Source organism: Bos javanicus, chromosome 27 (assembly GCF_032452875.1).
Source record: "Bos javanicus breed banteng chromosome 27, ARS-OSU_banteng_1.0, whole genome shotgun sequence".
In the NCBI taxonomy this organism is placed as follows: domain Eukaryota; kingdom Metazoa; phylum Chordata; class Mammalia; order Artiodactyla; family Bovidae; genus Bos; species Bos javanicus.
The window spans coordinates 7,256,037-7,278,040 of NC_083894.1; the positions used below are offsets into that span (position 1 = coordinate 7,256,037).

Here is a 22,004-nt window from a genome sequence, read left to right on the forward strand (position 1 = left end):
AGCACGAACATTGTTCATCTCCTAGTCTTTAGAACACACTGAAGTTTTCAAAATTAATCTGATATCTGGGGTTTGGAAACTATAAAAGAGAATGTTTGTGCCTGAAGGGGAGTAACACAACATGTTTGCAACTAACACGGGAGACATTTTACCAGGAGACTATTCCTGGCTGATGCTCTAGGGTGAACATGTAGAAGAATAAGTGTCTGCCTGGACATGGGCAAACCAGTAACAGCCTCATATCTCCTTTCCCAAAACAGGTTTCTCACCAGCAAGGGGATCCTGCTGGATGCACTAATTCGAGAGATGAATTAGCTTCTAGATCTTCACCTCAACAGTCATCAATTCACTTAAGAACGAAACATGTCAGCAAACAGTGTGGAAAATCATGTAGTCAAGGATCATTTCTTAATGCACAGGGTCCTATTCACACTAGAGGAAAATCATGTGAATGTCTTCTATGTAAAAAAGTCTTTAATAATTACTTTAGCCTCAGATGACACAGGATGATTCACACAGGAGAGAAACCAAACAAATGCAGTCTGTGTGGAAATGGCTATTTTCTGAGAAACCACAATTGGGTCCACACTGGAGAGAAACGATTTGAATGTCATGTGTGTGGGAAACTCTTCAAAGTTCCTACCTGGAACATGAGAAAACACACAGGAGAGAAGCCCTATAAATGTCACCTGTGTGAGAAAAGTTTTCATCAAATCTCTTACCTTAGAAAACACGAGAAACTCCATCCCAAAGAGAAGCACTATGAATGTTGTCAGTGTGGGAGTCTTTAGCCAAAGCTCTGGCCTTAGTCAGCACAAGAGAATCCACACTGGAGAGAAACCTCACGTGTGTCTTGTGTGTGGAAAGGCCTTCAGTCAGAGTTCTGGATTGACTCGGCACAAAAGGACCCACACAGGAGAGAAACCCTATAAATGTCAGCGGTGTGGGAGCACCTTCAGTCAATATGCAAACCTGAGAAGGCATGAGAGAACACACACGGGTGAGCAACCCTATGTGTGTCAGCTCTGTGGGAAGTGCTGTAGTCACAGCTTTTCCCTTAGATGACACGAGGGAATCCAGCACCAGAGAGAAAAGCAGGAAGGCCCTCAGTAGACTTTCTCACCTGAGGTGACACGGTCTTCCTTCAACATTCCACACATGAGGAATGTGGGAGGAACAGCAGCCATAGCGTTAGCATTTAAACTCACCAAGTTCACACTCACTAAAGTAACTGTAATCAGTATGGAGGCTCCTTCAGACATCACAATCCCTGGTCCAGACAGGAATCACCTGTGGACAGGACCCACATATGTGCTATCTCTGTGGCAAAGCCTTTAGTCATTGGCCTGACCTCAGGTAACTTAGCAGCTGCTGCTGCTGCTACTAAGTCACTTCAGTCGTGTCCGACTCTGTGTGACCCCATGGACTGCAGCCTACCAGGCTCCTCTGTCCATGGGATTTTCCAGGCAAGAGTACTGGAGTGGGGTGCCATTGCCTTCTCCAAATAAGCACAACTTCCCTCTAAATACAATATGGGTGTTTTCAGCAACAACTCCCAACCCTTAAAGACCCTAGAGGATGTGAGCAGAGGGTAAGAATGCCTAGTTTTTCTTTAATAATCATTGTTCAACGTGAGCCAACCCCATGTGGAGAACCACTAGGACTTTGATAACTGTCAACAAACATTTGGCCAAGCCCCAGGCTTGATGTGCACAAGAAATTCCGTGAAAAAAATAAGCAATAAGACAAGACCAAGTGGATATCTTCCTGGATATCCACTCGGATGAGGTGTGTTCCTGCCAAAGCAGCACAATTCCCCAAGAAGGCCCGAGTCCACTCACAGAAACTCACACAAGGATGGTACTGATACCTCACTACTTTTCTCTTTTTTCTTACTTATTTATTTAATTTTAGCTATGCGGGGTCTTTTTTGCTATGAGGGCTTTTTCTCTAGTTGCAGCAAGCCAGGGCCATTCTCTGGTTGCCCTGTGCAGGCTTCTTGCAATCGCTTCTCTTGCTGCAGGGCACAGGCTCTACAGTGCATGGACTCAGTAGTTGTGTCTCCCGGGCGCTAGAACGCAGGCTCAATAGTGGCACATGGGCTTAGTTGCTCTGTAGCATGTGTGATCTCCCCACACCAGGGATCGAACCCATGTCTCCAGCATTGGCAGGTGGATTCTTATCCTCTGAACTACCAGGGAGACTCCATCATTAGCTTTCAAAATCTCCACGAGGAATTCTGGGGAGAGCCAGGTGGTAAAACTGAGCAAGGGTAAGGGGCAACCAATTGTCTTGCCTGTCTATTGTCATGCATTTCATTCCTTGGGTACAAATGGCTCAACAAGGTCGTGTGACCTTGGAGTAGCATGAAGGTCAGTTTGCAAAGACAACTTTCCCCATGGACACATCCTTGGCCTCCTGCGAGCTTCATGTCATCCAGTGAAGTTTGTCCAGCACCCATTTTTCTGAGATTCTACTGACAGATAGGAGGAGTGCACCTGGATTTCAGGTTGCTTTGAAATATATGTGGTGTTCAGCTAAACCCCCAGAGAAATGGAACAGCAGTCAAAATATGTAGTGATGTGGCTTTAGACAATGGGGTGAAGATTCTTTAATTTTTTAAAATTTTCATTTCTATTTTTCTGAGGTATTCTGTTATAATATTAGATGAGTTTTAGGTTTACAACAATATATTTCAGCTCCTGCATGCCGTGCACCTGCTCAGCACCAACACATTAACTTCCCTCCTTTACTCTCCATGACTGTGTTACCCTTGGGCCCTCCCACCTGCCAATTCCCCGCTGCATCCACTACTCAGTTCCGAGTATCTGGTATGTGTTCTTGTGTGATTTGTTTTGTTCCTTGATTTTTTTTTTCACTTGTTTTCTTTCTGTTTCTTGGTTTCTTCCTGCTTCACACATGAGTAGAGTCAATAGGTGTTTCTCTTCTCTTAATATGTCTTCAGACATGGAAGGAATAAAGCTGATATATGACTTGAATTAGTCAGAAAAGTCTTAACGAGGTCACATGACCTTGGAGCAGTAACAAGTCAGCTAAGAAATGGAAATTCCACCACGGACCCTCAGCCACCCCCGAGGCTGCATCCCCTCCAGTGGACAGAGTCCAGTTCCCACCATTCTGAGCATCTACTGATAGATGGGAGGTACCCAGCTGGATTTCTGGTTGTTTGTTTTTATTTGGTGTTCAGTGTATCCCCTAGAGAAACAAGACGTAGATAAAATATGTACACAGGTGGCTTTATGCACTGTGAAATTCGTTCAGTCCTGCCTGACTCTTTGCGACCCCAGGGACTGTATAGTCCCTGGAATTCTCCAGGCCAGAATACTGGAGTGGGTGGTCTTTCCCTTCTCCAGGGAATCTTTCCAACTCAGGGATCGAACCCAGGTCTCCTGCATTGCAGGCAGATTCTTTACCCGCTGAGTCACAAGGGATGCACTGAGGCATGGATAATGTAATTTTTAAGTACTTCTTTTTCTAGGGTACCTTTGGCTTACAATAGTACATGTTTTATTTGTATAAAAATAGATTTCAACTCTGGCATGCCATAAAACTGACCAGCACCAAAAACTGGGTTTTTCTTTTACCACCCTGTGGGCCTCTTTTACTGCCACCCTCTGACACCTGCTGCTCTGTTCTGTGAATGTGTGTTTTTTCTTGTTTCGTTTGCACTCTCTCTTAATAATGTTTTGTACTTCTTCCCTCTTTTTTTTTTTGTATTTAGTGTTCCATATATGAGTGAATTTTCTAAGGCATTTCTCTTTTCTGAAAGTGTCTGCAAGATGTTGTTAGATCAAATGTGATACTTAACCTTGATTGGATTAATACAACCTCGTCAAGGTCAGGTGATGTGGGAGCACACTCAAAGGCAGCAGGAGAGGGAAATGACCCCACTGACTCTCCTTAGCCACCTTCAAAGGTGCACAAAGTGTCCAGCACTGACATTCTGAGCATTTACTGACAGGTAAGAGGGATGCGGCTGGGATTAAGGCTGTTTTAAATTTGGTGGTGTATGTCCATGGGAGAAATGGGACAGTAGGTGAAAGAGGTGTCAATGTGGTCTAGGTGATGGGGTATGGATACTTTAATGTTTACATTTCATGATTTTTTGTAGGGTGATTTTCTTGAAGAGATGTCTAGTCTTTCCCATTCTGTTGTTTTCCTCTGTTTCTTTGCATTGATTGCTGAGGAAGGCTTTCTTATCTCTCCTTGCTATTCTCTGGAACTCTGCATTCAGATGCTTATATCTTTCCTTTGCTCCTTTGCTTTTGGCTTCTCTTCTTTTCACAGCTATTTGTAAGGCCTCCTCCGACAGCCATTTTGCTTTTCTGCATTTCTTTTCCATGAAGATGGTCTTGATCCCTGTCTCCTGTACAGTGTCACGAACTTCCATCCATAGTTCCTCAGGTACTCTGCCTATCAGATCTAGTCCCTTAAATCTATGTCTCCTTTCCAGTGTATAATCATCAGGGATTTGATTGAGGTCATACCTGAATGGTCTAGAGGTTTTCCCCACTTTCTTCCATTTAAGTCTGAATTTGGCAAGAAGGAGTTCATGATCTGAGCTACAGTCAGCTCCCGGTCTTGTTTTTGCTGACTATAAAGAGCGTCCCCATCTTTGGCTGCAAAGAATATAATCAATCTGATTTTGATGTTGACCATCTGGTGATGTCCATGTGTAGAGTCTTCTCTTGTGTTGTCGGAAGAGAGTGTTTGCTATGACCAGTGCATTCTCTTGGCAAAACTCTATCAGCCTTTGCCCTGCTTCATTCCGTATTCCAAGGCCAAATTTGCCTGTTACTCCAGGTGTTTATTGACTCCCTGCTTTTGCATTCCAGTCCCTGATAATGAAAAGGACATCTTTTTTGGTTGTTAGTTTTAAAAGGTCTTGAAGGTCTTCATAGAACTGTTCAACTTCAGCTTCTTCAGGTTTAATGGTTGGGGCATAGACTTGGATTACTCTGATATTGAAAGGTTTGCATTGGAAATGAACAGAGATCATTCTGTGGTTTTTGAGATTGCATCCAAGTACTGCATTTCGGACTCTTTGGTTGACCATGACGACTACTCCATTTCTTCTCAGGGATTCCTGCCCACAGGAGTAGATATAATGATCATCTGAGTTAAATTCACCCATTCCAGTCCATTTTAGTTGGCTGATTCCTTGAATGTCAATGTTCACACTTGCCATCTCCTGTTTGACCACTTCCAATTTGCCTTGATTCATGGTCCTGACATTCCAGGTTCCTATGCAATATTGCTCTTTACAGTGTCGGACCTTGCTTCTATCACCGGTCCCATCCACAACAGGGTATTGTTTTTGCTTTGGCTCCATCCCTTCATTCTTTCTGAAGTTATTTCTCCACGGATCTCCAGTAGCATATTGGGCACCTACTGACCTGGGGAGTTCCTCTTGCAGTATCCTATCATTTTGCCTTTTCATACTGTTAATGGGGTTCTCAAGGCAAGAATACTGACACTGTTTGCCATTCCCTTCTCCAGTGGACCACATTCTGTCAGACCTCTCCACCATGACCCTCCCACCTTGGGCGGCCCCACAGGGCATGGCTTAGTTTCACTGAGTTAGACAAGGCCGTGGTCCATGTGATCAGATTGGCTAGTTTTCTGTGATTGTGGTTTCCGTGTGTCTGCCCTCTGATGCCCTCTCGCAACACCTCCCGTCTTGCTTGGCTTCTCTTACCTTTGACGTGGGGTATTTCTCCATGGCTGCTCCAGAAAGTGCAGCCGCTGCTCCTTACCTTGGATGAGGGCTATCTCCTCAGGGCCGCCCCTCCGGACCTGAAGGTGGAGTAGTTCCTCTCAGCCCTCCTGAGCATGCACAGCCGCCTCTCCTTGAATGTGGGTTTCTCCTCTCAGCCACCTCCCCTGACCTCAGGCATGTAGTAGCTCCTCTTGGCGGCCCCCCTGACCTCGGGTGTGGGGTAGCTCCTCTTGGCCACGGATGGTGTGATCACTCACCTAGAGACTGACATCCTGGAATGTGAAGTCCAGTGGGCCTTAGAAAGCATCACTACGAAAAAGCTAGTGGAAGTGATGGAATTCCAGTGGAGCTATTTCAAATCCTGAAAGATGATGCTGTGAAAGTGCTGCACTCAATATGTCAGCAAATGTGGAAAACTCAGCAGTGACCATGGGACTGGAAAAGTTCAGTTTTCATTCCAATCCCAAAGAAAGGCAATGCCAAAGAATGCTCAAACGAACACACAATTGCACTCATCTCACATGCCAGTAAAGTAATGCTCAAAATTCTCCAAGCCAGGCTTCAGCAGTACGTGAACAGAGAACTTCCAGATATTCAAGCTGGTTTTAGAAAAGGCAGAGGAACCGGAGGTCAAATTGCCAACATCTGCTGGATCATTGAAAGCAAGAGAGTTCCAGAAAAACATCTATTTCTGCTTTATTGACTATGCCAAAGCTTTTGACTATGTGGATCACAATAAAATGTGGAAAATTCTGAAAGACATAGAAATACCAGACAACCTGACCTGCCTCATGAGAAACCTATATGCAGGTCAGGGAGCAACAGTTAGAACTGGACATGGAACAACAGACTGGTTCCAAATAGGAAAAGGAGTACATCAAGGCTGGCTGTTGTCACCCTGCTTATTTAACTTCTATGCAGAGTACATCATGAGAAACGCTGGGCTGGAGGAAGCACAAGCTGGAATCAAGATTGCTGGGAGAAATATCAATAACCTCACATATGCAGATGACACCACTCTTATGGCAGAAAGTAAAGGGGAACAAAAAGCTTCTTGAAGAAAGTGAAAGAGGAGAGTGAAAAAGTTGGCTTAAAGCTCAACATTCAGAAAACAAAGATCATGACATCTGGTCCCATCACTTCATGGCAAATAGATAAGGACACAGTGAAACAGTGGCAGACTTAATTTTTGGGGGCTCCAAAATCACTGCAGATGGTGATTGCAGCCATGAAATTAAAAGACGCTTACTCCTTGGAAGGAAAGTTAGGACCAACCTAGATGCATATTCAAAAGCAGAGATATGACTTTGCCAGCAAAGGTCCATCTAGTCAAGGCTATGGTTTTTCCAGTGGTCAAGTACGGATGTGAGAGTTGGACTGTGAAGAAAGCTGAGTGCTGAAGAATTGATGCTTTTGAACTATGGTGTTGGAGAGGACTCTTGAGAGTCCCTTGGATTGCAAGGATATCCAACCAGTCAATCCAAACAGAGATCAGTCCTGGGTGCTCATTGGAAGGACTGATGCTGAAGCTGAAGCTCCAATACTTTGGCCACCTCATGCGAAGTGTTGACTCATTGGAAAAGCCCTTGATGCTGGGAGGGATTGGGGGCAGGAGGAAAAGGGGACGACAGAGGATGAGATGGCTGAATGGCAATCCAGACTCGATGCGCATGAGCTTGTGTGAAGTCCGAGAGTTGGTGATGGACAGGGAGGCCTGGCCTGGTGCTGTGATTCATGGGGTCGCAAAGAGTCACACACCAATGAGCGACTGAACTGAACTAATTCAGTGAATTTGTTAGATTAAATGTTATGTGTGCAAAAAAATATATTTCAGTTCCAGTAGATCATACAATTGATGAGCACCAACAACTTGGGTGTTTCTGTTACCATCCTGTGGACCCGTTTCACTCGTCAGCCGTCCCCTTGCCACTATCCTCTGACATGCCCTACTCTGTTCTGTGAGAATGTTTGTTTTTGTGTCATTTGCTTTCCTTTCTTTTTGTTTTGACTTATTTGCTTTTAAAATTTGTGTTTAATGTTCCACATCGAAGTGAATTCACAAGACATTTCTCTTTTCTAAATGGGTCTTCAAGACACTGAGAGATACAGGGTGAGGTTTGCTGTTCAGTCACTCAGTTGTGTCTAACTCCTTGTGACCCCCTGGACTGTAGCCTACATAACGTTGATTGGTTAAGAAAACCTCATCACAAAAAAGGAAAGAAAACCTCATCAAGGTCATGTGACCTTAGGGGAGTCTCAAGTCAGCAGGAAAGGGAAATTTCCCCTCTGACCCTCCTCAGCCACCCTGGAAGCTGCATCTCCTCAGCTGGAGTGTCCAGCACTCATGATTCTGAGCATCTGCTGACAGACTAGAGGCTCACAGCTGCATTTCAGGTTGTGTGGTTTAAATTTGGTGTTTGGCTAGTCCCTCAGGGAAATGGGACAAGAGTAAAATCATGTAGTGATGTGGCTTTAGGCAACCTGGGATTGATTCTGTAATTTCTTTAGAATTTTATTTTACTTGTTTTAAGTTTTGGTATTATCCCATTATAATTTTAGTGAAGTTTTAGGTGCATCACCATACATTTCAGCTTCTGTGAACCACACAACTTCTTAGCACCAAAAACTGCAGTTTTCCTCTGTTACTATTTGCTGCCCCATTTTCTTTGAGGCTCCTCTTCTGATTTCCTTTACTCAGGTCTGTGTATCTTTATATTTGCTATCATGTCAACGTTGTCTTCTTTAAAATTCTTTTTTCTTGTTTTCTTTTTGTTTGTCTTTTTTGTTCCACACATGAGTGAAATTGTGAATTATTTCTTTCTCTTCACATGTCTTCAGATGTGGTTAGACCAAAGGGAATAGATGACGTCACTTGGCTAAGAAACTCTCGACAAGCTCATGCAACCTTGGATCAGCCTCAGGTCAGCTGGGAAAGGGACATTCCTTCTTGACTGGTCCTCAGCCACCATCAAAGCTGCATCTCCCTCAGTGAGGGCATTCCTCCCGCACCTCTCTGATCATCTCCTACAGAGAGGAGGAGCACAGCTGGATTTTAGGATGGTTTGCTTTTTAAACCTGGTGTTCAGCATATTATTCAGAAAAAAGTCCATAGTAAACTTATGTAGTGGTGTGGATTGGCAAGAGGGGAAGATGTCCTGAACTTTATGATTTCAGTTTTTTAATTGAGTAAACGTTGATGTTAATATTAGATGTTTCATTTGTACTTGTTTTTGCAATTACAAAGCTAATTTTAAAACTTTAGGGTGAACTCCACAGGAATAAAAAAGAATGGGAAAGGATAACCCCCTCACCCTCTGAGAGTGGCAGAAAGGGAGAGAGGCTACTTGAGGGGAAGGAAGCACAAAAGGGACCTGCTGCAGACTCAGGGCAAAGGGAACACCATCGGTCCTGGGCCCAGGAGCCCTGTGGCAGGAAACCCCAGTGTGGGGGCACTGGCTTCAGGCACAGAGGCCAAGGGCAAGAGGGTTGCACACAAAGCCCCAAAGCTACTTGGAATCCCCCTTCCCTTTTGCCTTTTTCAGCTTCTGCTGCGTGATCTGCATGTCTCTCTGCTTGGGGGACAATCACCCCAGCGGCTCAGTGCTTTCCCTTAACTGAGCTGCTCTGCCTTTTCTTATTCTTCTGGCGGGCAAGCTCATGCTGGCTACCTCGCGTCATGCTGACTGCAGCGACTCTGCCCTTTTGTACATTATTATATTTCAGCTTTTTGAGCCTTATTCATGCTCACCACCCAGATTTTCCTCTGTCACTGCCGTCATATTTGACCACTGTGACTCTCCTGCCTTCTCCCCTGAAGCTTCCTCCCTCAGTTCAGTTCAGTCACTCAGTCGTGTCTGACTCTTTGCGACCCCATGGACTGCAGCACGGCAGGCTTCCCTGTCCATCACCAACTCCCAGTGTTTCCACAAGCGCATGTCCATTGAGTTGGTGATGCCATCCAACCACCTCATCCTCTGTCGTCCGCTTCTCCTCCTGACTTCAATCTTGTCCAGCATCAGGGTCTTTTCAAGTGAGTCACTTCTTCACATGAGGTGGCCAAAGAATTGGAGTTTCAGCTTCAGCATCAGTCCTTCCACAGAACACCCAGGACTGATCTCCTTTAGGATGGACTAGCTGGATCTCCTTGCAGTCCAAGGGTCTCTCAAGAGTCTTCTCCAACACCACAGTTCAAAAGCCTCAATTCTTTGGCACTCAGCTTTCTTCACAGTCCAACTCTCACATCCATACATGACTACTGGAAAAACCATAGCTTTGACTAGATGCACCTTTGTTGGCAAAGTAATGTCTCTGCTTTTGAATATGCATCTAGGTTGGTCATAAATTTTCTTCCAAGGACAAAATGTCTTTTAATTTCATGGTTGCAGTCACCATCTGCAGTGATTTGGGAGCCCCCCAAAATAAAGTCTGCCACTGTTTCCACTGTTTCCCAATCTATTTGCCATGAAGTGATGGGATCAGATGCCATGATCTAAGTTTTCTGAATGTTGAGGTTTAGGCCAACTTTTTCACTCTCCACTTTCACTTTCATCAAGAGGCTCTTTAGTTCTTCACTTTCTGCCATAAGGCTGGTATCATCTGCATATCTGAGGTTATTGATATTTCTCCCAGCAATCATCATTCCAGTTTGTGCTTCATCCAGCCCAGCGTTTCTCATGATGCACTCTGCATGTAAGTGAAATAAGCAGGGTGACGATATACAGCCTTGACGTACTCCTTTCCTGGTTTGGAACCAGTCTGCTGTTCCATGTCTGGTTCTAACTGTTGCTTCCTGACCTGCATATATTTCTCAGGAGGCAGGACAGGTGGTCTGGTATTCCCATCTCTTTCAGAATTTTTCAGAGTTTATTGTGATCCACTCAGTCAAAGTGCTTTGGCATAGTCAATAAAACAAAAGTCGATGTTTTTCCACAACCCTCTTGCTTTTATGGTGATCCAGTGGATGAGGAAGCCTCCTCCCTACTGTACGCTGCCTGTTCTCATATCTGTGTGTTGCCTCTGTCTCTGCTGTGTTTGTCGCTGTGCTGGTTTGTTCCTTCTGTGTCTGCTCTCACTCTTCTACCCAGGAGGGAAATTCTCCTGTTTTTGCTTTCAGCCTCTGACTTAATTCATCAGCATCATAGCACTAAGGTGTCTCCATGTTCTGGAAAATAATAACATCTCAACTGTTTTTCTTTTTCTGGCTAATTAGATTTCCATTGAATAGGCATACCATTGAAATCCAAAAACATTATTTGTTCATCCTTAGTTTAAACATGTATTTCACATGAGCTAGGTACAAGTGAGACGCTGAGGACAAAAGTTCCAGAAAACAGACCCTCAGCTGTGAATCATCTAATCTAGTAGAGAGGAAGATAATTTGAAGTGAATTTATACTTGAAAATTGCCTTCCCTGATGTCAAATGGGAGAGTCCAATTTTCCAAATAATCGCACTTATTTTTGATTTTCAAATGCCTATTCCTCAATATTAAGTGTAGCTTCCCCCTAGCACAAATGTTTGTGTACATGTGGGGAGATCTTTTACCTCCTAGACTGTGATACATGTAACCCAAGTCTCTAAATTTAGTCTTCCGAGGATGCAAATCCAAATGCATGTTAGTCTGGGTCCTAATCTGTGTGTCAGTAATCAGAGGAGAATATAGAAATGTCTGGGCAGCTCAGTTCAATCTCTCAGTCACGTCTGACTCTTTGGGACCCCGTGGACTGCAGCACACCAGGCTTCCCTGTCCATCTTCACCTCTGGGAGCTTACTCAAACTCATGTCGATCGAGTCGGTAATGACATCTAACCATCTCATCCTCTGTCGTCCCCTTCTTCTCCTGCCTTCCATCTTTCCCAGTATCCAGTCTTTTCCTATGAGTCAGTTCTTAACATCAGATGGCCAAAGTATGGGAGTTTCACCTTCAGCATCAGTCCTTCCAGTGAATATTCAGGAATTATTTCCTTTAGGATGGACTGGTTGATCTCCTGGCAGCCCAAAGGATTCTCAAGAGTCTTTTCCAACACCACAGTTCAAAAGCATCAATCCTTCAGCATTCGCCTTTGTTTACAGTCCAACTCTCACATCCATACAAGACTACTGGAAAAACCATAGCCATGACTAGACGGACCTTTGTCAGCAAAGGAATGTCTCTGCTTTTTAATATGCTGTCTAGATTGCTCATAGCTTTTCTTCCAAGCAACAAGTGTCTATTCATTTCATGGCCACAGTCACCATCTATAGTGATTTTTGAGCCCCCCAAAATAAAGTCTGTCACTGTTTCCCTATCCTTTTACCATGATCTTAGTTTTCTGAATGTTGAGTTTTAAGCCAACTTTTTCACTCTCTTCTTCCACTTTCATCAAGAGGTTCTTTAGTTCTTCTTCACATTCTGTAAAGAGAAAGATCTGGGCAGGAGAAGTCAATACGTCAGAAACCTGGTCCTGATGTCATGATTCCCATTTAGGGTCGATAGGGCAGGAATGTCTCTGTGTCTCTGCATCAAAATGACAGTTTCTTCTTTCTTTTCACAGAGGAGATACAAAAATTAAGATTGAGGAGAATCTCCAGTAGGTGTGGAAGATGGCTGGTCATTACGGATGGCTAAGAGCCTGCCAACTCTTTCAAGACCAGAAAGTGAGGAAGCAAAACTCGGGACCTGTGAGGCAGATGGTTCCACCACCACAGGAGAAAGACTCCACGGTGAGTGGAGGCTTGGATCTGCAGGGAATCTGTGGGTGGCATGAACTGTGGAGACAGGGTTTAGACCTGGAATATTCTGGGTCCATAACTAACTAGTGCATTCGCATCCAAAGATAGCTGCCTCGAACTCCCTCCCCAGCAGATCGGGCCACTCAGAGCCTGGGAGGAACCATCAGGGCTCCTCGGGGTTATGTCTGCCCTGGCTTCATGGGGCTCTTACTGTTTACCTTAGACTGCCAGACCCTCCTCCTCTGATGCTCCTGACAAGGGCTTTGGGAACCACAATATTGTAACTATCCCGGTACCTGTGGGACCGCGTCCTTTCTTCAGAACCAGCATGCAACACTCTCCATCCATCCTTGCACTCCCTTTGGACTCGTGCCTGAGGCTTCTGCTGACTCACTGACCTGGTTCTCCTCCACCCACAGGTGAAGTGTAAGGACTGTGGAGCCTTTGGGCACACAGCAAGGAGCCTCAGGTGCCCCATGAAGCGCTGGCAAGGGGCGCTGGTCCCCTTGCCCTTGGGGTCCAGATTCGGTAAGGAGAACCTGGCATGGAAGCTGCAGGACCCACTGACCCCAGGGACCCCTAACACGGCTGAGAGAGAGGAGGAGGAAAGGCAGAGGTGAGCAGTGGGGAGGTGGGACCCAAGGTCTGGGCTGCAATCTGGAGACAGTTCCTCTCCTTATTGACACTGTGCTGAGCCATCTCTAGAAAGGACAGGGAAACTCGGGAGACAGAGACAGGAATGACGTCCTCAGGGGCCACACTCGGGGGCTCACACTAGGCCCTGAGGTCACTAAAGAGAGTGTGGAACACTCACAACTTTGCAGCTGACCAGCCCCGAAGCCCTGGAGGAGTCTCTGGAGTCGGGGAAGGACATGGGGGTTCGGCACAAAGGCAGAGGGGTTCAGGTCTGGTGTCACTCCCAAACTAGGAAAGGGGCTGGGCCACAGACAGCACCGTTGGTCCCAACTATGACAAGAACACTGGGTTTCTGACACTTGACACGTTTGTGTTGCAGGAAAGAGGAGCAGCAGAGGAAGCTCCTGCAGCGATTTCCCAGAAGGCCCCGTGGTCGGCAGCCACAGAGCTGGAAGGAGGAGCCGGAGCCCGGCCTCTGCCTGAGGGTCAGTCTTTGCTGGGCCCCCTCTAATCCACTGGCCTCAGTCCTGTCTGTGGGAGGAAACCAGTCATATTCTTTCCTGACCAAAGTCATCATTTATTTTTCAGATGCCATTTTCCGTGGTGCCTTTGATTTTGCATTCTTACTCACATGTCTGGCGAGAAGCTGGCAGAGACATGGAAGTGATTTTATCAGCAGCTTCCATAGTCAAATCCTTTAAGTTAGAACAGGAATCTGTAAATTGTGATTCATCCTCCAAAACTGGACAGGAAAATTCATTTTGCCATCAAGGCGCCTGCAAATCACCAATCTGTGTACAGTCTCAAATAGAAGGTCTACCAAACACTTGCTTCCCCTTACTTAACAAGAGACATGGTTTGAACATTTCCATTTGATGTATAAATGTATCGAGGTCACATGAGCACCTTGATATTGAGGATCTTATCATATAAAATGAATGCATGTGAGGTGTTTTACTGGATGGAGAGGAGATTCTCACACCTGGCCTCTCTGTGTGGTCTTGTCTTCCAGCACCCAAACATGCCTGTTCTTATCCACACATCCAAGAGGAAATCCTTCCAGGATCCAGATCACCCAAGAGGGTCACCCACGAGGAGAGATGATGTGAAATCCAGCCTCCCCACAGTGCCTCTCATCGGCAGGAATTTGGCCCCGGCCTCCAAGGGCCGCATTGAGGTTCCAGGCAAGAGATGTGTGCAGACCCCCAGCCTGACATGTGTGAACCCCCCAAAGAAACCTAGACTCAGCCCCGTCCAGACCCCCCAGCAGAGCACTCCGACAGCAGATCTGGGGGCCTTCCTGAATCTCCCTCCTCCACCCTGCACAGCTGGACGTGGACCGAGAGTGGCCGCCCGTGTATCCAGGGAGACACCTGCCCAGGGGCAACAGTTTGACCTCCAGCCTCCAGCGGACAGATCTCCCTCCAGGAGCGTGGGTGCCGTCTCCGCAGCCCAACCCCTGCCCATCATCCGCGTCCTGGCCCAGCCTCTCAGGATGCTCTTCCTGAGAGACGGTGAAGGCTGCTGGAGCTGCCGGTACACGGCGCCCCCGTCTCCGTGGCCTGCAGAGCGGCCAGCCCTTGCTGCTCAGAGCCCGTCCGTCGACCAGGAGCCCGACGGACATGCTGTCCCGGGGCCCCGGAGCGTCCTCTACGATGACCTCCAGGTGTCTTCTTCCTCTGAAGAGAGTGACTGGGACGAAGACACCAGTGGCAACTGAACCTTGTCCTCCAGTCTCAGGAGGTGCCCTGTCGTGACTGTGACCTTGGCGGGTGGGCTGGGTGTTAGAGGGAGTGGCTGTTTCCAGTGAAGCAGGACTCCCCACCCTGGTGGGTGAGACAGCAGTGGGACCGGACCACCCTGGGGACACACAGCTGCACACACTGCACTGTCTCCTCATGGAATCTGAGTCTGTCCCATGGCACTTACCCAACCAAATGTCAAGCTGTCAACCTCAATCTGTTATCAGTAGTTGAGGCAAATTCTAGGAGTGACTTTAACCATTGTGCAGATAGGAAGTAATGGTAGTATCGGTAGTTGACGATGGTAGTGTCTGTGTTGGATGGTAGTATCTGTATCTGAACATTTGGAACCTGCCTAAAGGGCCTGACTCTGCTCTGCAGAAGGTCAGCCGCTCCCTGTCCTGAGAGAAGTCTAGTGGGCTCTGTGGAGTCTTGCACTATAAATCACAGTGGGGAAAATTCCCAAGGCTGTGCTTATCAAGTGTCATTAAATGTTACTACAAAGCTTTGTTTTTAAAATTGTCTTTCTGTGTTTTCAGTATAAACAAAAAAAATTTTTACAGTCCTCTCAAGAGATGTAGAAAGATCATTTGGTCACATTCAACATCCTGGTCAGGCATGCCCTGCACCCAGCCCCTGCAGGGCCTTCCTTCTGCCCTAAATCAAATCAGCAATAGGTCAAGATCCATTTCATATGTATATGTAATTACATGCTGTTGAATGTAATATGCTAGTAGTTTATTAAGATCTTTCGTATTTATGCTCATCAGGACATTTTTGATTTTGTTATTATGTATCATTTGACTTTGTAATCCTGGAATGCTACGCTTAGTGGCTCAGTCATGCATAACTCTTTTGGACCCCATGGACTGCAGTCCACCAGGCTCCTCTGCCATGGGGATTCTCCAGGCAAGCATCCTGGAGTGGGTTGTCATGCCCTCCTCCAGGGGATCTTCCCAACCCAGGGATTCAACCCAGGTCTCCTGCACTGCAGGCAAATTCTTTACAGACTGAGCCACTAGGGAAGCCCTATTATGTCATACTGGTATGAAAAACTAGTTGGAATCAGTTGCCGCCTTACTTTTGAATGATAATTTTGGTAGGATTGATACACTGTCTCCTACAAATTTTATAAAATTTACCAATGAAAAAGTTTGAATTTTAATAAAGTTTTACCATAGAAAACATTTTGTGTGTGGTTTTTATCTCTAAGCCTTGACAATCATCTTAATACTATTTTGACTCAGGATAGATCTTGTAATGGAGGGGAAAGAGGAGCATGGGAGGACGTTATGAAAAACACAGAATCAGGGCCTCCCAGATCCCCGCGGCCACTTATGCACGTTAACAATGCCCCCATGTCAGTCCCCTGCTTGGAGAATGTGGTCAGCCTGTGCACTGCCTACAGCCACAGGAAGCCCCAGAACTACCTCAGCCCTCATTCTCAGGTGCCCTGTGCTAGCTCTTCTGCCAGAACCCTGGGATTTCACACAGCAGGCTTCTGAGTATCTCAGCAGGGGGCTACAGGCAAGTGTCAGGGACTGTTGTTTTTGGACCAACAGGGGCCAGCAGAGGCCACCACGAGTGGTTTGAGAACTCCCTGACCAACCAGGCACTTATCTACCCTTGCTCAGGCTGAGGGTCACCACCCCCTTGTCTCTCAATGAAGTGAGTGAAAGTCGCTCAGTTGTGTCCTACTCTTTGAGACCCCATGGACTGTATAGTCCATGCAATTCTCCAGGCCAGAATATTGGAGTGGATAGCCTTTCCCTTCTCCAGGGGATCTTCCCAACCCAGGTTCCCACATTTCAGGCAGATTCTTTACCAGCTGAGCCACAAGGGAAGCCCAAGAATACTGGTGTGGGTAGCCTATCCCTTCTCCAGTGGAACTTCCTGACTCAGGAATCGAACTGGGTTCTCCTGCATTGCAGGCAGATTCTTTACCAACTGAGCTATCAGGGAAGCCAGCTTGCCTCAAAGCACAGTTCTAGTTCCAGGTAATTATTCTTACCATTTTCTTAAGCACTGAAGTTAAAATTATTGGCTACTCATATGTGCCTACTTTCATTATAAATGTCATCATGGCCCCATGCTTTGTCTCTCAAACACTCTTGCTCCTCCCTCTATACACACACGTTGTTTTAGTCTGGAACCTCAATTAGCCTCTACTATTGCAAGAGCCTTCTTCTAAATAGATTGCTCTGTCAATTTAATTATTCCCCGGGCCAGTTGTCTTTAAAAAATAGCCTCTAACTTGGCACAGATGAAGGTGTGCAATTTACCTTTGTGTGCTGCATACAGGCACACGCACACACATACACACCTGTATACACACACAGAATGTTGTTGTCAGTCTTAAAAGCCAACCACAAGATTTACTCAGACAAGAGCGCTTGCAATACTTTAATGTAAGAGCTAGAAAGGAGCTGAGAGATGATCTAAGATGACATATTCCAGAATATACTCCAGAATTAGTACCTGGGAACTGTGTTAAAAATGCAGACGTCTAGGCTCCACTGCACCCTACCAAACTAAAACTTCCTGGAGTGGGTCTAGGTGTCTGCATCTTGAAGCAGCTTTCCCAGTTGTTTTCATGCATGATCGAGTGTCTCCTGATCAAGGTGCAGCAGATCTGAATCTATGCAGCTTCTGCTGAGGCTCCAGGAAGATGACTTTCTGCTGATGTCTGGACCTCTAGTGTGGGGCTGGCCTAGAGACTGGACCTGAACCCTGACCTCCTGCCTCCATGTTCAGAGATACGTCCATTTCCCTGCCCCACCAGCGTCTGACCTGATGAGGTTCTGAGAGTGAATGACCACAGGATTCAACTTCCTCCTCAGCCCTGAGGAGCAAAGCCTGATCTCAGCAACAAGCTCACACCTCACTGGGAGGCAAGTGTCTGTTAAGCAAACTCACAGGCGTGTCATAAGTACATTGTGAACAGAGCGGCATGGGCTTTCCGACCCAGAGAAGGCGATTGATCGTGAGGATGGCTCGTAAAGCCTGGGAAGAGCTCACTAATGTCTAGTCACTGACGAAACCAGCCCCACTCATTGTCCCTGAATACAGACGGCTCCTCGCTCAGACTCTTTAATCTGGAGCCAAAGCATTTGTAGCTCATGTTCCCATTTAACACGGTTTTCTGGTCCAAAGTGTGCGCCCACAGTCTCCCAATGCTCGAAGTGTCCCACGAAAGGAGGATTCTCTGGCTTCCTGCGAAGGCCGCTCTGCGCTCAGAACAGCTGTGCACGGAGCCCTAATGAGGCGGAGGAGCGCGGACATCCGGCCCCGACGTCCCACTGGTGCCGGAGCCACGGACCGAAGTGTCCTCTCCTCTTGGCGACAAAGCCAAGCTGTCTCCTCCCTCCAGCCATGAGCACTGCTGTCCCCGTGTTCGCCATTCTCTTCTTTATGAGCCACGTTCCACCAGGTAACAACAACAAAACCTTGCTGATGCCTTGGTAAGAGTAGAGTGCCTGAGACCTTGAACGGATCCAGTGATCAGAGCAACGTTACCATCACCGCTGCCTGAGGAGGGGTCTCGTGGGAAACCTGGGAAGACGCGCAGCCTCCTGACTCAGTCGTTCCCCACAGCAACTCTCAGTTAGACGACACGAGGTCAATGGTGTTTCAAGGGTGTTTCAAGGGCTTGAAAGAAACCCTCCTTGCTCCAGCACTGAAGATGAATTATTTAGGCAAGTTTACTAGCAGTTTCTAGATTTAGGTGACAAAAAATGGGGGCATTATTCTACTAAATTTTGGTCTCCAAAACTCTACTACTTGCAGCAAAAATTAGAATCCTGATACTTATATGAGAGCTATGCGAAAGCTACAGGGGCCTGGCAGGTGGATAGGTGAGGGTCTCCTTGAAAGGCTTACTCTGAGTCAGAGTGTGTGTGTGTGTGTGTGTGTGTGTGTGTGTGCGTGCGCACTCGTGTGACTCCTGAGAGACTTCTAACCCATTGCCCCTTAACACTGCTGGTCTCCTGGCTTGATGATGTCCCTGAAGGCACCCTGGGCTTCCTTTTCCTTTTCAACATCTCTTCTCCTGGAATAGAACTTAAACACAGAGATGAAGATGGCACCGCGGTGAAGTCTATCCACCTGCATGCTGTTTGGTATGCCAACACCCATCACAGGGACAGGCGTAGATGTTTATCTCCAGGACCTGTTGATCTAAGGAGGGATGAGTGACTCACTGCTCTACGTCAACAGGAATGTCTTATCTTTTCCTGAGAATTCAAGGTCTCAGGGTTGGAAAGGAGTCTGAAGGTATGTCCACATTCACACAGATGGGTGAATGTGGACAGTCCTCATATAAGGAGCTGTAATCCCAGCCCTTTCATTTATCTCAGATCCCTTGTGGAGTGTGGGGCAGTGGATATATTTCACAGACAGGCAAAGTGCATGTGTGTGTACACACACACATACAGAGAGTGTTACTATTCTGGGAATAAGGAAAACTGCAGATGAAAACCTTGAATACACAGCCTTACTTAGTACTAATCTAATCCCATAATTTTCCTTCCAAAGCCTGCTCCAACCATCAGATTCTTTGAGGCTTTAGTGCCTTGAGCTCTCATCCCCTGGGACACTTACGCTGTCTTTATTTCAGTCATGTTTTATTTACCTCTGGCTCTCACTTACCAAACCTCTTCTTCATCCTTGGGCCAACAATCTACTTTGAGAGCTAGTTGACTCTTCCCTGGACTGTCTAGCCACCAAGATGACTGGACCATGATATCTTAGAAGTCAAGGGCCATCGTATCTGTTTTTTCATTGGAAGCCTGTGCCCCAGTAAGGGCCTCCCATTCAGTGGATGCATAACAAATATCAATTCATGATTGTTTTGTGGACGGTAAAGAATTAAATTCAATTTAATCCATTTGAGTTTCCTTTTGAATTCAATGGACTTTTGTTGAATTGCTACAAATGCCCTACACTGATTTGAAGCTATTCAAGAGTTGGCTTTTGTGTTCTGGAATAGAAAAATCTAGAAGTGCTGGTTTTGAGACCTTTTTTAATGCCAGCAAGGAGTTTCAGAAGCTGTCTTGGGAAAGGTGCTCTTTGTTACATATGGAGACTGCTGAGATGAAGCTGCTTTCGAAAATGAGCCCCTCGTTGTGTGTGACCCATCTCCAGAATACTAATATATTAGGCCGTAAGTCAAATATGATTCAATGTTTTTAACAATCATGTGTGTTCAGCTCTTGAAAGTGAAAGTTGCTTAGTTGTGTCTGACTCTTTGTGACCCCATAGATTGTGTAGCCTGCCAGGCGCCTCTGTCTATGGAATTCTCCAGGCAAGAACACTGGGGTGGGTAGCCAGTCCCTTCTCCAGGGGATCTTCCCAACCCAGGGATCGAACCCAGTTCTCCCGCATTGCAGGCAGATTCTTTACCAGCTGAGCCAGAAGGGAAGCCCAAGAATAATGGAGTGGGTAGCCTATCCCTTAAGAACTCTTAATGTTTGCAATGAACCCTGCGGCAGGTTGCAACCTGGAAGAGCAGCTCCAGGGAAAGAAGCAGTGAGTGCCCCCTCATGGTGCAAGAAATGCTGACGTGGGTGCTATCTGCACATCATATACATAGGAATATCGTTTCCTTCCCCCAGAAGTATATCCTCTCTAATAATTTCCTTGTGTACGTTATCTTTTGGATCTGTATTTCAGTTCCACTTTTGAAAGATACACAAACACACAGAAAGACAGCTTTCTCTAAAAAGTTTTTTCAACTTTAGAAAAACAAGCAGTACAAGACTCATAACAAAAAGACTGCCTTCTGCCATCAATGTCAGGAGATAACAGGCAGTGAGAAAGACGGGAGGAGCTTTGATGTGTGTGAGCCCTGGAGCGAGGGCAGGGCTGCCCATGGGCAGGCTCTCCTTTCTTAGATGCACTCAATCTTGCTGGATTTTCCAAGAATGCCCCAAATACAAATTTTTTGTGTGAAAGCAGATTTTTAAGGGGCTCTCCCAGGTACTCAGTGGTAAAGAATCTGTCTGCCAAACCCTAGGTTTGGAAGATCCCTTGGAGATGAAAGTGGCAACCCACTCCAGTACTCTTGCCCAGGAAATCCCATTTACAGAGGAGCCTAACAGGCTGCAGTCCATGTGGTTGCAAAGAACTGGACACGACTTAGCAACTAAACAACAAACAGATTTTTAAGAAAATCAAGTAACAATGAAAAATCCATACAAGCTTGTTTGCAGATATTCCTTCACCACATGTAATTCAATAACATTTAAGGAGACCAGTAAACAGTAACCATCACCCTGTTCTCTGTGCAGGCAGCGCCAGTTTCAGGGAGGTCTGTGAGCGTCCAAATGGGTCCTGCCAGGAATTCTGCCTCGACTCAGAAATTCATTCTGGGCGATGTCTGGATGGCCGCCCATGCTGCTTGCCCTTGGTGAACGTCCCTGAAGTCGACCCCACTACACCCAGAGTGCTCTGAAGGCCTCCTGAAGCTTTTTGTTTGGTTGTTTTATTCTGACTTTCCTGATCTTTAGTTCTTGCCTCTCTGTCTTTTGTTCCCACAGGGATTCTTAGTGAGTTCTCAATAAATAAAGAATCAAAATTTGCAAACACAGAACCTGTTCTAAGAATCCTGTGATGTATCCTCACTTGGCCGTGGTTTGGTTTCCATCTTTTTATCTGGCCTGGATGAGCTCTGGTTGGGGGCAGGAACTTTCTCTCACCTCCTGTTTTCACCTGGCCCTGAAGCCCTCTGCCCTTCATCTGGGGAGACGAATCCCCTTCCACACTTGGAAAACGCACCACTTCACTCCACGCAGCCTCATGAGGTCTCCTTTCCTGACAAAAGGGCAGCTTATTGCAAATCTTCCCGGAAGTCACCAGCAAGCTGAATCATGGACAGAATGACACCCAGAAAAAAGCCAAGTTCTTCTCATACCCTCTTCACAGCCAGTGCTCTGGGTCCCCCTTTTTCCACATTCTCAACAACACTTTTTCTCTTTTATTTTTTGACAATAGCCATCCTAACAGATGGAAAGGAGCCTGGCGGCTACAGTCCATGGGGTCGCAAGAGCTGGACACGACTTAGCTACTCAATTACCACTACCATCCTAACATATAGTTAGAATTTTTTTGCATATGTGATGCAAACTTTTAAGATCTACTCCCTTATCAATTTTCAATTATACACTAAAATGTTGTTAA

General features: G+C 46.2%; 2 protein-coding genes and 1 long non-coding RNA gene across 3 annotated transcripts in view; all 3 read left to right on the plus strand.

Annotated features, from left to right (window-relative positions):
- The window catches only part of LOC133239821 (uncharacterized), a 50,157-nt gene extending 37,496 nt beyond the window's left edge, over positions 1-12,661 (plus strand). The window contains exons 5-6 of the long non-coding RNA XR_009733989.1: positions 261-8,661; positions 12,273-12,661. This is a non-coding gene — a long non-coding RNA (uncharacterized LOC133239821). The remainder of the gene's footprint in view (positions 1-260; positions 8,662-12,272) is intronic.
- Positions 12,662-12,693: 32 nt separating this feature from the next.
- On the plus strand, positions 12,694-15,607 carry LOC133239797 (putative protein FAM90A12P). The gene is made up of 3 exons (XM_061404083.1): positions 12,694-13,066; positions 13,466-13,571; positions 14,099-15,607. Exons 1-3 carry the CDS (start codon positions 12,927-12,929, stop codon positions 14,804-14,806), a joined length of 954 nt encoding a protein of 317 aa, XP_061260067.1. The 5' UTR covers positions 12,694-12,926; the 3' UTR covers positions 14,807-15,607.
- Positions 15,608-18,133: 2,526 nt separating this feature from the next.
- Positions 18,134-21,293, plus strand: DEFB108B (defensin beta 108B). The gene is made up of 2 exons (XM_061404097.1): positions 18,134-18,258; positions 21,116-21,293. Exons 1-2 carry the CDS (start codon positions 18,201-18,203, stop codon positions 21,277-21,279), a joined length of 222 nt encoding a protein of 73 aa, XP_061260081.1. The 5' UTR covers positions 18,134-18,200; the 3' UTR covers positions 21,280-21,293.
- Positions 21,294-22,004: the final 711 nt, after the last annotated feature.